The sequence below is a fragment of the Rana temporaria genome, chromosome 4, assembly GCF_905171775.1.
Source record: "Rana temporaria chromosome 4, aRanTem1.1, whole genome shotgun sequence".
Lineage (NCBI taxonomy): Eukaryota > Metazoa > Chordata > Amphibia > Anura > Ranidae > Rana > Rana temporaria.
Window position 1 is genome coordinate 379262988 of NC_053492.1, and position 16096 is coordinate 379279083.

The 16096-nt window shown below is 40.0% G+C and overlaps 1 protein-coding gene across 1 annotated transcript in view; it reads right to left on the reverse strand.

The window, feature by feature from the left end:
- PCNX2 (pecanex 2) overlaps positions 1-16096 on the reverse strand; it is a 229399-nt gene that overhangs the window by 121254 nt on the left and 92049 nt on the right. Inside the window, exons 13-16 of the mRNA XM_040351012.1 lie at positions 10828-10938; positions 8051-8142; positions 5429-5538; positions 3939-4044 (exon numbers count right to left, since the gene is read on the reverse strand). Coding sequence (XP_040206946.1) covers positions 3939-4044; positions 5429-5538; positions 8051-8142; positions 10828-10938 — 419 coding nt within the window. The remainder of the gene's footprint in view (positions 1-3938; positions 4045-5428; positions 5539-8050; positions 8143-10827; positions 10939-16096) is intronic.

Below are 16096 nucleotides of genomic sequence, written 5' to 3' on the forward strand. Positions count from 1 at the left end.
CGCGTCATCATCACGGCGACGGCGCGACACGTCATCGCGAGGGGATTTTGGCGCGGATTTCGATCCTATGGTGAGTACACTCCATCGGATCCAAATCCGCTGAAATCCTCGAGAGGATTTATCCGCGGAAACGGTCCGCTGGACCGTATCCGCGGATAAATCCTCTCGTGTGTACTAGGCCTCAGAGTTACCTAATCCTGACCCTGTAATTTTCTGTAGATTTTCACATCATCACACAATGGGTTAACACCTCCCCCGGAGCCCCACATGACCACCTGTATCTAGCTGAATATAAAGACAGCCTCTCCCCCAACTAGGATGTTCTTTTTTGGTCTGCTCCAGGCCACCTGTTGATTGCTGTTGGTAAGTCATTTGTTTGCTGCACCCCCACCTGCCAAACCTGCCCCTCCATGTTCAGACTCTCATGGAGTTGGAAGACCCAGAATACTGAAAGTAGATCTTTCTAAAAATTGAGGGAACCACCAGACACCATGCAATGGTGTAAATGATTGAAAATGGTAAAAAGATATCACCCTGCGCCCCTTACCCCCCCGCACCCCGCTGATCTACTAATGTCGGCCGATCGGCGGCAGTATCCCACTCAACAACTTTCATGTCAGGAAAAAAAAAAAATCGACGTCCCGCGGTAGCAACCCCACCCCCACCCCCGCTCAACAACTTTGATGTCAGGCAAAAAAAAAATTGAATAAGACCCGCCAACGATTGCAGGATGACGCAACCTCACAGGTGTCCTGCTTGTGTGATTGGATCACTGATTTTCCCAGAAGCCTACACTAAGATACAAGTCAGTTTTTAGGAATCCTAAAGTAACAGAAATTCCATCTATGGTGAGATACTCTCTAAATGTTAGTTACTTCTAAAAGGCATGCCCACTGCAGAACATCAAGAGTTCACTGGTTGATTATAATGAACCATACCATGGATTTCTCTGTCAAAATTGATGGCAAAACCATAAGCCCATCCCCACATGCCAAGGTCCTAGGAGTAGTCTTAGACTCTGAACTCTCCTTCAAGCCCCACGTCCAATCACTGTCCAAATCTTGCTGCCTCAACCTCCGCAACGTCTCCAAAATACGCCCCTTTCTAACCAATGACACAACAAAACTCCTAATTCACTCCCTGGTCATCTCACGCCCGCGATTACTGCAACTCCCTCATCATTGGCTTACCTCGGCATACTCTATCCCCCCTTCAGTCCATCATGAATTCTGCTGCCAGACTCATCCACCTTACCAACTGCCCTGTCTCTGCTACTCCTCTCTGTCAATCCCTCCACTGGCTTCTGCTCGCCCAACGAATACAATTCAAAATACTAACTACTACCTACAAAGCCATCCACAACTCTGCCCCCAGCTACATCACTGATCTAGTCTCTAAATACCAAGCTAATCATTCTCTTTGTTCTTCTTAAGACCTCCTGCTCTCTAGCTCTCTCATCACCTCCTCCCATGCTCGTCTCCAGGACTTTTCCAGAGCCTCTCCAAGCCTATGGAACTCCTTACCCCAATCTGTCCGTCTATCTCCTTCTCTATTAGCTTTGAGAGGATCCCTGAAAACCCTCCTCTTCAGAGAAGCCTATCCTACCCACACCTAACAACTGTATTTTCAGTTTTTCCATCTGATCATCCCCCACTGCTACTACCCTTTGTTCCACTTAACCCTCCCTTCTAGACTGTAAGCGCTAACGAGCAGGGCCCTTTGATCCTTCCTGTATTGAATTGTATTGTAACTGTACTGTCTTCCCTGATGTTGTAAATTGTTGCTGTGCAAACTGTTGGCGCTATACAAATACTGTATAATAATAGTAATAATACTAACCATACCCTCCCAATCTGAATCATTCAGGACAAGACATGGTAAAACAATAGGCTATTTCTTCAGAACATAAGCAGATAGGATTCTGCAACAATGTTTGTTAAAATGCTTGCAATGTACACTGATCAGTAAGAGGGGATTGGTTTTTTTTCTCTACAAAAGTGGAGTTCTTCAAGTTTTAACAACTTCTAAATGTTTTTTGTCTTTGTTTTCTTTGTCTGAATTTCTCACTTCCTGTTCCTCATCAGTAAGGTGTTCAGTAAGCTGTTCTAAATAGTGATGATATATGTAGTCCATTCAATAAGAAGGGTAGTCCATACACCTTAAAGGTGGTAGAAAGGCAATTTCCCCTCAGATGGGCTTAGGTAGTATAAATATTAAAGATGCAATCCCCGAAACAAAAAGCAAATGAGGTACTCTTACCAGAAGGAGTGGACCCGCAACTCACCATACGGTGGGGGGTCTCAAAAGCTTGTGTGGGCCGATTGCCCTCCCTGGTCACCGTCTCAGTCTTGGTCCTCTTGGTTGGTTACCCCGGACGTGATCAGTATCCAAAGCAGTCAGGATGTCACTGTGGCCAGGAATCTCGCTCCAATCCAGGTATCATGGACAATGGTAATGTACCAATGTGTTCCAGTCAGGGGAAAAAATATAAAAAGCTCCTCATAGTGTAAAATTGTAAAATTTAATAAATAGGTCAAAAATCACACTGAAATCCAACTAAAACTCCAAGTCCAAATCAGCACACAAAAAGGTATAAAAATTGAAAATTTCCAACAGTCACCCACAATAGGAACATAGGTAAATTTTCATCCAACAATGCGCAGTGGAGAGTGGTAAGGACCAGTGTACCCGACCGGTTTTGTCTTAGATAGACCTGCAGAATTCTTTATTGAATGGACTACATATATCATCACCATTTTCTGATATGCACATTCTCACTTGTTTGATATATCATGATCGTTGGTTAAATTGCATTAATTCACAGACGTTGATTTTTGTGCACTATATATATTTATAGCCACTCACATTTGTGGGACTTGTTTTATTGGAGGAGTAGAATTGCTCTTGTCCAATTTTTGATCACTATTGTCATTGATTTGGCTGTTCATATTAAGATCCTCTGTTCTGGCGGATCTTTCATTGGCGCTGCACTTGCTTTTTATATCCTTTTCACAATTTTCCTTTGTTGTGTTGGCTGCCTATTTTTTAGTTTTAGTTGTTCAGATTAGCGCAATATATTTATTTATAAGCTGTTCTAAATGACTTTACACCGCTCGGATGATGGTGGAAAGCTTACGGAGGAGAAACAGGAAGAAAGAAATTCAAACAAAGAAATAAAACATTTAGAAGGGAAATCGAAGGAAAAGGTAAGTGAACCAACAATGCACTAGCTTAAAGTGGAGGTTCACCCTCAAAACAATTTCTGACATCACACGGAGCCGCGCCATCCTACCAATGTTTTTTTTTTCTCAGCACATACCTCTTAATCACGATTTTGACCTCACGGCAATCCCGCGGGAGTGGGCGTTCCCAAGCACTGCCCGTGATTGACAGGCTTCCGAACGGCGCATACTGCGCGTCACAGGTTGCCGGAAAAACCCGAACGTCGGTGCGGCTCTATACGGCGCCTGCGCACCGACGTTCGGGTTCTGTCGGCAACCTGTGACGCGCAGTATGCGCCGTTCGGAAGCCTGTCAATCACAGGCAGTGCTTGGAACGCCCACTCCCGCGGGATTGCCGTGAGGTCAAAATCGTGATTAGGAGGTATGTGCTGAGAAAAAAAAAAAAAACATTCTGTCGGTAGGATGGCTCGGCCTTGTGTGATGTCAGAATTTTTTTAAAGGGTGAACCTCCACTTTAAAGGAACCTATTTAGAAAATAAAAGACAAACCTTTACAACCCCTTTAACTTAGTAAATGAGGTGAAACTCTGCTGACTGACATCATCCAATCATATGCAAGCAAAAAATACAGTTTTTTTACAAGGTGAAAGTGTACCATATCAACTAAACTGTTAAAACAATTAAAAATTCCCTTTCAAATTAAACAGTCTATTAGCCTTAAGTAAATCAACCCCACTGTACTGTTCAGGAAATTTACCACTAAGTGCTTTATCTTCTGCGGTAAAGGATCTTCTTGCTGTGTTGGAATACTTTTCATATTTTCACAAAACAGTCTGCGAAAAATGTTACATTTAACCAGAGATCTATAAAAAACAAAAAAATAAGCAAGCAAAATAATCTTATTATATGACTGCAGAATCAGTAAAGATTTAGACATTCACCAAGGCCCCTTGCCCTAATATGTGTGGCAGGGGAATTAAATTGTGTTTGCATGGCAAAGCTATGGGTTTGCTTTATCTTTAACAGCACATACATTTTTGAGTTATTTTCCTTAAAGCTGAACTCCAGGCAAACAGTTAAAAAAAAAAAGATGAAATACGTATATGAGAGATGTTTTACCTGCCAAAGGATTTGTATTTCTTTCCACCCGGTCCGGACGTTTACACAGCTCTAATCCACAGCACATCCCTTTCTAGCAGGGGAACTTTTTCTACTGCGGTTTCATTTTTACTTACAGATATCCTTCTCACCTACACCCTGTGACTGGACTGTGAAAGAAGAAGAAGCACACTGGGGAGCATATTGCTATGTTACTCTGCTTTCTTTTTCTATCAGTATGGCTCCTTGCACATACTTGTTAAATTACATACTCTAGTTCAGTGGTTCTCAACGCTGTCCTCAAGTACCCCCAACAGGCCATGTTTGTAGGTTTTTCCTTTATCTTGCACATGTGCTTTAAATTAAGTTAAATTATGTCATTAAGTCAATGGCTTGGTATTGTGGACAGCTCTTTTATCTAAGAGAAATTTCCAAAACATGGCCTGTTGGGTGTACTTGAGGACAGGGTCGAGAACCACTGCTGTAGTTGACGCAACTAACATTAAATATATTTTCAGTCATTACAAGAGAGATTTAAAGTGTAACCAAGGGCAAAGTTTTTTTTTTTTAGCTTTGGATAGAGCAGAGTTTTGGTTATAGGACAGGAAGTGAAGGGAAATCTCCCCTATGAGAAACAGATGGAAATAAAACCTGACAGAAACCTTTAGGTACCTAGAGATTAAACTGTCTCCAACAGACACTCAACCCCACAGGACTTCTCTAAACCCCACTTCTGCTTCAGATATTACCCAATTATCAATTATACCTTGCCATTCAGAGCGTAGGTGTGACCTCCCCCAGCTCCATACCCATCAGGACACCCATCACCACTCTGCTTCCTGTCACTCTTTCTAACCTTTATTCTAATTCTGAATAAACAATCCAGTTTATCGTCTGTAGAAACTATACTAACTATGCACCTGCATGATCTGAGCTGTTCTACAAACACATTTCTCAAACTGAACCCTGTATATTCTGTTATTGTAATAGTTTGATTCCCAAGATGAAAGAGTTCAGCATTAACAAACCTATTTTAGGAAATCTAGATTGATAAAGAATAAATGTCTATATTGTTATTTTTTTTCTAAATGTTTTAACATTACTAATTAAATACATGATATAGCTATTATTATTAGAAATGTTACTTACATTAGAATAAATGGATCACTACTTTGTCGGCTCAAGTGATAAGAAAGCGAAATCAAAAGACCACAAAAAATAGAAAAGGGGGGTGGTATGTGTCTAATGTCCCAGGGCTCCTAATAAATACATAATTACAAAGACATATGTTTGAGTAGTAAGTGATACATTCAAATTTAATATGCCATTTTAAAAGATTTATTATTTTCAAGCTATTCCTTTAAAACTGTATGTATGTAATAAAATTAAAATTAAACAATCCTGTTCCATATTTTTTTCACTAGAAGGTCTACTTGCTAAAGAAACTCTTACTCCAGGGCAGATGAGGAGGACATCTAGGCTAGGCTAGCATTTATGATCCTGAGATGGAATCCTTAACTTTTTGTGGGGTGAAAGGAATTGGGCGTACATCAAGTTAGTACATGTAAAGAGCTTATTAAAGCACAATACACTCAATAAATGACTCAAGGCTTCTCTTCTATTAACAGTCAATGAATGTTTACTGTATACATAAACAGTCTATATTTGCAGGTCCCAGGTAACACAAGTACCTTCAAGGATAATCAACCATAATTTCCAGTAGGGATGAGCTTCGAGTTCGAGTCGAACTCATGTTCGACTCGAACATTGGCTGTTCGGCGAACAACGAACAATTTGGGGTGTTCGCGGCAAATTCGAAAAGCCGCGGAACACCCCGTTAAAGTCTATGGGAGAAATCTAAAGTGCTAATTTTAAAGGCTAATATGCAAGTTATTGTCCTAAAAAGTGTTTGGGGACCTGGGTCCTGCCCCAGGGGACATGTATCAATGCAAACAAAAGTTTTAAAAAATGATGTTTTTTCGGGAGCAGTGAATTTAATAATGCTTAAAGTGAAACAATAAAAGTGAAATATTCCTTTAAATTTTGTACCTAGGGGGTGTAAAGTATGCCTGTGAAATAGCGCATGTTTCCCGTGCTTAGAACTGTCTCTGCACAAGTGTCATTTCTGAAGGAAAAAAAGTCATTTAAAAATGACTCGCAGCTATAATGAATTGTAAACAATGTGAACAAATATCTGCGCTAACTAAAAGTGAACCAATGTATTATATGAAAAAGCAGCTAGCACAGTGGATTCAGCAAACAAAAACATGTAAATAAATAGTGCAGCGCTCAAATGATATAAAGTGACAGTCCAAGTATAAATCAATGCAGGGGAAAGTTGATAGAGCTGATAGAAGACCTCCACCACAGCTTCAGTGTGAACATAGACAGAACACACCACACCACCGTGCTAATAATCTGCTTACCAGATGGTAAAGGCAACAGGCGTTGTAATCATACAATGCAGAGGGTTAAACGGGAAAAGATATTCCAAACCAGATGGATCGATCAGCATAACATCAAGAAATTCCAAGACTCGAACAATGGATGCATATATTGTGCAATCATCACATGGAATTAACCAACAAACAATGGATAGTAGGAACGTCTGGGTATGGAGATCCCTGGATAGAATTGCAATAGAATCCGTGGATAGAATTGCAATATGCGGAATTTCTTGATGTTATGCTGATGGATCCATCTGGTTTGGAATATCGTTTCAGCGAACAAGCCTCGTAGTGCCAAAGGACCATTCATCTCGGCTGAGGATAGACTGTCATCTGGACCCCTCTACATGCCTGTACACAGTTATTTCAATGTGAGTGCTTTGATGCTATTTTAACATTAAAGTTTACAGTCTATCTAAGTGGTGCCTGTTTTTTGTTTCTCTTTCTGTAAAGTGTTACTAAACCCAGGACTCTGCATTCACTATATCTGGCCTCCCACAGTACACAGAACACGGGAATGCAAATCTTTAAGTAAATATAAACTGCTAAATACCCTTCTCATCAGCAGTATATAGCAGTCTTATGACTTCTATCAGTGTATGATTAAAGCTTTTAGGAGGAGTTTTCATTCTACTGACCATCGTATGAGGCTGCAGGATCCCTGACCCTCTGCCTGGACAGTGCTGATTGGCCCTGTGCTGATCACATGCACCCTCCCAATACACACCAAACTATGCATGTGCAGAGTGACCCCAAAGGCTCTGTTCTATCAGCAGATAGATTGGGGACTGTGGAAAAAGGGGAGGATCAGTGAAGACATGATCAAACAGCGTTTTTACACAACGCAGAGGATTAACCCCTTAGGTTCCACAGTGAGTATAACAAGCATGCTTTACTGCATATACAGACTAATTTTACTGTTGTGGGTTTAGTAACACTTCAAGACAGGATCGATACATTACTCTGCTAGGGCACACCATGCCCACTGAACAGCAAGCAGAGCCCAAATTTCAAAGAACAGTGTCCCATTCAGCAAGTACAGCACTCAATAATTGCAGAGTATTTGATTTGCTCCAAGCTACTTAATTTAGACCTAAATAGTTGCCTAACCTTAGGTAAATAACAAGTGAACTAATCTTACAGTAAACAGTCGAATAACAAATATATTCTTGGTAAGCCTGTGTGTCAAAGATAAGGGGATTTCGAGAAATAAGCACCCAGCATACTCCAAAACTCTTAAAATCAAATAAATATCGTAACTAAATGTATATCACTTTGTTTCATTACAGCAGTATATAAGATGATTTTAAAGGTATAAGCTTACCTTTATGGATTGGTGACAAACAATGAATAAAAGAGCAGCAATAACAGTGCTGCGAAATAAACTGTATAGCGCTGACAAAAACCCATCTTTGGCTGGAATAAGAAATTACATTTACATTTAAAATAAATATCTAAAATAATAGATTTGTTTAAAAATCGTGTACATTTCAACTTCAATTATTTAATTGTATTTACTATTCAATTACTGTAGTTGCTACTATGCATGTGTAGCACCCTCTAGTGTGCTATTAGTGTTGGTGTAGGCAAATTTAAGTTTATGACTCATGGTAAGTTATGTGAGACTAAAATTGGGTCAGGTTACTGCAGGTCAGGCTGGATGGTTCTACAAAGCAGGTCTCGGGTACCTCCCCCTGGATGTAGATGCCTGGAGAAGCTTCTGGAAGTTAGTGGGTGGAAGCCAGGAGGTCCTGATCTGCATACCTAGGGGTGTCTGATAAATCTCCAGGCAAAATGTCCTGGCAGGGTAGATGAATCAGCCCCTAGATATGGGAGAGCCTAACCAGCAGTGGAGTGGGATGGAAGATGTAGTGCTGAGGAGGCTGTCGGTGACCTAGGAGGGGACCCCTGGGTATAGGGGGAGCTCTGCCTCCAGGCTGGGGCTGGGGCTGGCTGGGAAAAATCCTTTCAGCGACCAGTTTGAGAAGGAAGAGCAGAAGGAAGCAAGGAGGACAGAGTGAGTGCATCAGCACATACAGGGATTACCAAGAGGAGAAACTGACACATGTAGCAAGCTTTCAAAGGACAGCACTGTGCTTAACCCTTTCTATCCCTTGCCCCAGGAGATCTTTGGAGCAGGCAAGTGGGCTGGTAGACAAGCAGCCAGGAGGGCTGATAGTTCCTGCAGTCAGTGGAGCTGGGGGCAGTTCTACAAGTGGAGAGGAGATATTCCCACATACAGTTTGCAACATTTCTGCTATTTTCCAAAGGGGGCTAAGAGCTCCTGGTCCATAAGGGACTTTGTCACTGATCCAAGAGACTGGGTGTTTCTATCAACAAGAGCAGTCCAGGATCTTTTGTCTGTACATAGGAAGGAAGTTGTCCTCATCTGTGTAAATCTTTGAGTCAAGTTGGGCATAAAATATACAGAAATAAGATTTCCCTAAGCCATGTACTAGACATCCACACTCTGATCCATAGGCAATTCAGCTTTAGGTGTGTATCCCCAGCCTAATCAGCAAAATATACAGAAGTAACCTTGTCTCCTTTTCTTGAAGGTTTAATTATATGCATAGTTTAAAACCACTTTATTAGGCCTGTAAGTCACAAACAAAGTTTGCACTGTATAAATATATCTGCTTTCTTTATTAGTGTGCTCAGTGTGAACTACAACTAGGCAGAGAGGGGAAGAGCTGGGTATGGGAAAAGGTACACAAGGCATGATTTTTCATGTGATTCCATGTGTCCTCCTCCGTGCTGCTCCGGTCCCCCTCTGTGCTCGTCCCCCAGTCCCCCTCCATATCCTACTCTGTGCTGCTCCGGTCCCCCTCTGTGCTCTTCCTCCAGTGCCCCTCGTTGTCCTCCTCTGTGCTGCTCCAGTTCCCCTCTGTGCAGCCCCCCTTCTCTGTACTTCGCCGGTCCCCCTTGTCCTGGATCTCTCAGGATGGAGAGCGGAGAAAGGAGACGGTAAATCTGTAATTTACCGTCTCCTTCCTTTTCTGAATGCACAGAGTCAGTGGTCACTGACTGTCCATTCATAACTGAGCCATGTAAACTGTGTTTACGATGCTTCAGTTTATGAATGGAAAGGAGCCTCTGTCTCATCTTCATTTATCTTCAGTGCATCTAAGGCAGCAGATAAGGGGAGTGTGGAATCTATGTCCTCAGTCCCTTTCTGTGTCTCACCAAAGCCCCCCCCCCCCCAACAGGGTTGATAAAAAATAAAAGAAGTAAAAATTGTAATAAATAAATAAAATTAAAAAAAACACTGACACTGTCCACACATCATCAGTGCTGCATATTAGTGCCACTGTCAAATGACATAAAAAATAAATATCGGTACTTGTACTCGGTCTTAAAAAAGTGGCATCAGTGCAACCCTACTTACAACAATTTATTATGTATAATAATGTCAATATTTGGACCCGATGAATAAGGTGCAAGACTGATAACATCTTAAGCAACTGCAATTGTATGTTTTAAGTATAAAGCCACGTACACACGACCATTTTTTATGTTTTTTTTCGACGTGATTCTTGTCAAGCCTGCCTTGCATATACACAATCGGGGGAAAAAATGCTCAAGCAAAGTGCAGTGACGTATAACACGTACAACGGCACTATAAAGGGGAAGTTTCATTCAGATGGTGCCACCCTTTGGGCTGCTTTTGCTGATTTGTGTAAAAGTTTGGTGAGAGACGATTCACGCTTTTCAGTCTTCGTGCTTTTCAGTCTGTTACAGCGTGACGAATGTGCTACCTGCATTACAAACGCTAGTTTTACCAGAACAAGTGCTCCCGTACCATAAATTGCTTCTGAGCATGCACGTTTTTTCACGTAGTTAAAGCCTACACACGACCATTTTTCACGACGTGAAAAACAATGTTCTAAATTTTTTATGGTCATTTTTCACGTCGAGAAAAATGCTCTGGAGCCAACACACGATAGTTTTTAATGACCATTTAAAAAAAATTCATTTTTCACGTCATGCAAAACAGTCGTGTGTACGCGGCATAACAACAACATTTGTATTTCTACTCTACTGTGTTATTTTCAAAGGTACTCTGAACAAAAGGTTGAATAATCATTATAGAAAACTTACCAGAGCCCCCAAACACAAGAATATCTATTTGCTCCAGGAAATATACACAAAATGTATTTACTTGAGGAAAGAGTCCCAGAAGGGAAATAAGAGGAAACAAACTCACAAGCACTGGAAAAAAAACAAAAGTGCAAATATATTATTTACATCCCAAAAAAACACTTCTGTAGAATGCAAAATTTTAAGAAGACCCTGTCAGGTCTCTAAAGGCATAAAACCCTGCCATGTCTCAAATAATGTAGACAAAAACTGGTGCTATATTCAATGTATGTGTGCATCTTCATCTATGTGCATTAAACCATCAAAGTAAAAACAATAAGTGCAATAAATCCATATATCAAAATATCAAAAACACAGTGAAATGAAGTCCAAAACTGTGTCACAATCCACTAAGCAGGTCACATGAAGCATTTGTTGTTTTCACTTTAATGGTTTAGTGCACATATATGGGAGTGTGAATATATATCTATATATATTTATCTATCGATTGTCCAATTTCTTACGAAAATACTTTCAAATCGATTACTGTCGTATATCCTTACCCTAATACATCCGGATCAAGTGGGGTTCACACCCGAGAGAGAAGGCAGGGAAAATACACAACGGGCTATAAGCGATATACACTATGCCCAATATTATCAAAAACCTTTAGTGTTAATCTCTACAGATGCAGAAAAGGCATTTGATAGAGTAGATTGGACCTTCTTGAGAGCCACCATGCAACATATAGGGCTGAGGAAGGGGATGCATAACTGGATCATGAGTCTATACTCTTCTCCAAATGCCAGAGTCAGAATAAATGATATACTATCAGAACATTTCTCTATAAGTAATGGACAGGGCTGTCCCTTATCGCCTATTATTTTTATTCTGACCCTGGAACCATTTCTAAGAAAAATAAGGGCAAACCCAGAAGTAACGGAACGTCCCACACTCCGCTTGAGTGTTTCCGTCATATATCGCTTCCTATCAGTCTGGATATAGATATCGGATATTCCAGCTGCTCTCAACACACAAAGGGGACAAGACTTGTTTGTGTGCTGAACATGGAGTCTTTATTAGAACCAATAATGCAACCTTATATACAGTTTAAAGAGGAGGTAACCAGAACATAAATTAACATGAGCTAATGAACTAATCATTTACCCAGACTAGGCGACTCAGATATGACCTTTCAGAGTAGACGTCAGGTCTCCGCTCACCTGCTATACAATATACATTATCATAAGTGTAAACACAGGACATCTTCACACAATAGCAGGGTCAATTAGCACAGAGAACAGGCAGATGGCTGGAGGTGATGGCATTAGCATCTAACAGTATGTGTCCCAACAGTATGAATGAGTCACTCTTACAATTAACCCGTTAAGTTCAGAATCAACAAACAGTAAATAGTTCTTTACAGATATCCTGGAATATATTGTGGATAATAATTACATAATAATCCCATCTCAGGTAGTCCAAGATATCATTCCTCAGTCGTCCTATGCCCCTAGTGGACATAGGATGATTTTAGACATAAGAGGGTCCGGTGATGTCCCAGGTGAGTCTGTCACACCAGATATTATGGGTATTTCGTTAAAGGGAAAGGAACATAAACTGGCTGCTTTTGCAGATGACCTTTTCTTTCTCATAACTATCCCAGCGCTATCCCTCCCCTCATTACTATCTGAGATAGGTAAGTATGGGGGACTATCCAACTTTAAGGTCAACTATAACAAATCAGAAGCCAGGGTGTTGAGATGAACACAGCATTGCAACATCAGTTATGCACCTTTTTTTTATTCAGATGGACAGAATCCCATATAGGATATCTGGGGACTAAAATACTGAAGAGATTAAATAGAATATTTAAACGTAATTTTCTCCCCTTGGTCCAACAGATTAAGGTAGATCTACAGAAATGGGATAAGGAAGTGTTTTTACATGGTTTGGCAGAATTAACATTATAAAAATGAATGTAATGCCGAGACTGCTATATCTGCTACAGATCCTACCTATCAAGATCCCTTTAGGATTCCTGAGGGACTCGAGAACAAGTCGAGAACATATAAAACCAGCCAGAATCTGTAGAGACATCCTGACTCTACCAAAAGAAAAAGGAGGGGTGGGATTCCCAGACCCAGTGGGTTACCATGAGGCGCTGCACCTAACAAGGGTACTGGACTGGTGCGTATCCCAAAAAGATAAGCCATGGGTACAAATGGAACAGGCAATGTCTGACGTACCCTTGGAAGGTTTAGTCTGGCTCATGAATACGAATATCCCGCAGGCAGTGAGGCAACACCCAATGTTGAGCGCTATGCTTAGATCTATTAAAAAGACGTTTAAAAAAATACCCCTCTCTGTCGCCTCTATGTTTTAGAGGATGTCAGGGAGTTGGTTCTATGATTCATATATGGTGGGAATGCCCAAAAATACGCAGATACTGGAATAGGGTATTTCATATTATAAGACGTATAACTGGTTGTAATATACACCAATCTCCAGCGATTGCTTTGCTGAATGGACTTGTACCGCATGCTCATAAGTCTACAAGAAGATTGATATTATTTATCCTAGTAGGAGCAAGGATTTCGATAGCTGCTGCTTGGAAAAAAACGACGGTTTCGATATCATATATGAAAAGGAAAGTGACTTGGATAATGGAGAATGAAAAACGGTTGGGCTTGTTGTTAGATTCAGGTAACCAGTTTCATGAGATTTGGGAACCGTGGATGAAGTACTTGGGTATATTAAATTCAACGTGAATGTAATATGGTGATTCACCGTATTCTGTTGTATACACTTGGCAGGTAGGCTATCTACTCTTCTTCCTCTCTGATCTTTAGTCCTCATCTATTCTTCCTTTTTCTTTCTTCCTGTTCACCTCTTGGTTCGATTTCTTTAAATTTTCTTTTATTTCTAATTTTTAGATAACATATGGTACTATCTATATGTGAATATGTTGTTAATGACTTGGTACTCTTCTTTATCATATACATTTTTTTTTTTTATCCATTTGGATGCACTCTATGATCAATTTGGATAAACTGGAATTTCTGGATATAATATCTTTTGACTCATGGATCCTGTGGAGAGTATATTGGAGGTGGATTCATTTCCTCAGACAATTTCTAGATATGGTTGTTTGACGATATTTTCTGGTGTCAAAATATTTTTTTAAATAATCCGGAAATATCAGTTTGACAAAGTTTATGGTTGTTTATTCAATCTTTATCTTTTCATTTTATCCCTTCCAATTCTCAATATGAAAATATTTTGGCAATGGGGGATGAAATGAATTAATGGGAAACTATACATTGGTTGAAACCACTCGACTCTAATGTGTTTGAAGGATTAGGGGTGGGAGGTATAGAATTTAATTATTCTTAAGAGGTCAAATGGTATTACTTATGATTTGACAAATACTATAGACTGCCATGACTTCGAATTATATTGGGTGATAGTTTGGAGTATATAGTATAAGTATAATTATTAGACCTCCGATGGATCGATTTACAAAAACAGGGGTTTGTTCCTTTAATTTTGTTTTTTATACCTCTGACTATAGAGTAATCCCTTCATTGGAACCTAAGTATTGTTAGAATGTAATGTACTATTAATATATGAATTTCTATATCACAATGTATTGATATTTATCTAATGTATAACATCTGATGTACCATCTACTTTTCATAATAAAATTAAACTTGATTGAAAAAAAAAAAAAAAAAAAAAAGACGTTTAAAAAAGTCAAAATGTCGACTCATCTGAGCCCGATGACCACAATTGTGGGAAACCCCTGGCTTTTGAGCCAGGCTTAAGAGATACAGGTTTCATAAATTTAAAGCGCCAGGGCAAAAGCAGACTTATACATATTTTATGCTAGATAACCAAGTGATGTCTAGAGAGGAGATTGAGCAAGAGTTCACGGAGGATCTGGACCCATTTAGGAGAATGCAGCTAAACTCTTTCCCTCTGAGCAATTTCTATACGAGCAAAAGAAATATCGATACCATCTAAGTTTGGGAAGCTATGCTTAAAGGGGGAATCAGTGAGACACTCATTATCAATGTTGTATGCCAAGGTGACCGAATTAAAAGCCCAACAAGAATTGGGGTTTATACGCCCTGGGAAAGGGACCTCGGGACCACATTCTTGGAGGTGCAGAAAAATAAGATATTCAGGTTTATACATAAGGCCTCATTAGTAACCAGATATAAAGAAGGGGGCTATAAGATCCTGAGTAGATGGTATAGAACTCCGGCAGTATTGAATCGAATATATCCACAGGTGTCTAATCGAATATATCCACAGGTGTCTAATCGAATATATCCACAGGTGTCTAATCGAATATATCCACAGGTGTCTAATCTTTGCCGGCGATGTCAAGGAGCGGTGGGCACTTTGATACACAACTTTTGGGAATGTCAGGTAATAAAAGACTTCTGGAAAATGGTTTCAGAAACTGTGAAAGAAATTACGGATATGTCTCTTGGAGAGAATCCGGCTACCTTTCTGCATTCTGATATACCTATCTTGACAGAAAAATATAAAAAATCATTGGTGAGACATTTGCTTACAACAACAGCAAAAGCATGTATTCCAGCACTCTGGAAAAGCACTGTCTCCCCAACTAGAACACAATGGATGGCTAAAATATCAGAAATTCAATAAATGGAAAGTCTTACCATGAGGATGAGGGAACAGGAGGATAAGCATCGTCAAATCTGGGCCCCCTATGTCACATATAGGGAACGGGGGGGAGGAGTTGGCGGAGGATGATGAGGGGGGAGATTTTGGGGGCTATTTCTTGAATCTCTTTTTTTTCTCCCTTTCTTTTGCTTTTCTCTTTCTCTTCTTTACTGTACTACTGCGCTGTCTTAAACCTGTATTATCAGGGCTTTTTTTTGTTTGGGAATTGGGATAACCAGGGCAACGCCCTGGCTAACGATAATATAACAAAGATATTATATTATAGTAGAGCATTAAAAAATAAGGTTCTATTTCATGATAAAGGAAGATATAGATTAAAGAGAAATTAAATATTTCTTTGTTTCCGTAAAGAGTAATCAATATAAATGTAAGGAAGACCTCAAGAGTAAAATAACTATAACTGATGTAAGAAAGAAATGAAAATAAAGAATTTATAAACAAGAAGGAGACAACTGAGCGATTATTCACAACTGGAAGAAATACAAAATAACCATCAATCGCCCTCGGTCTGGAGCTCCATGCAAGATTTTGCCTCATGGGGTAAGGATGATCATATAAAAAGTGAAGGATC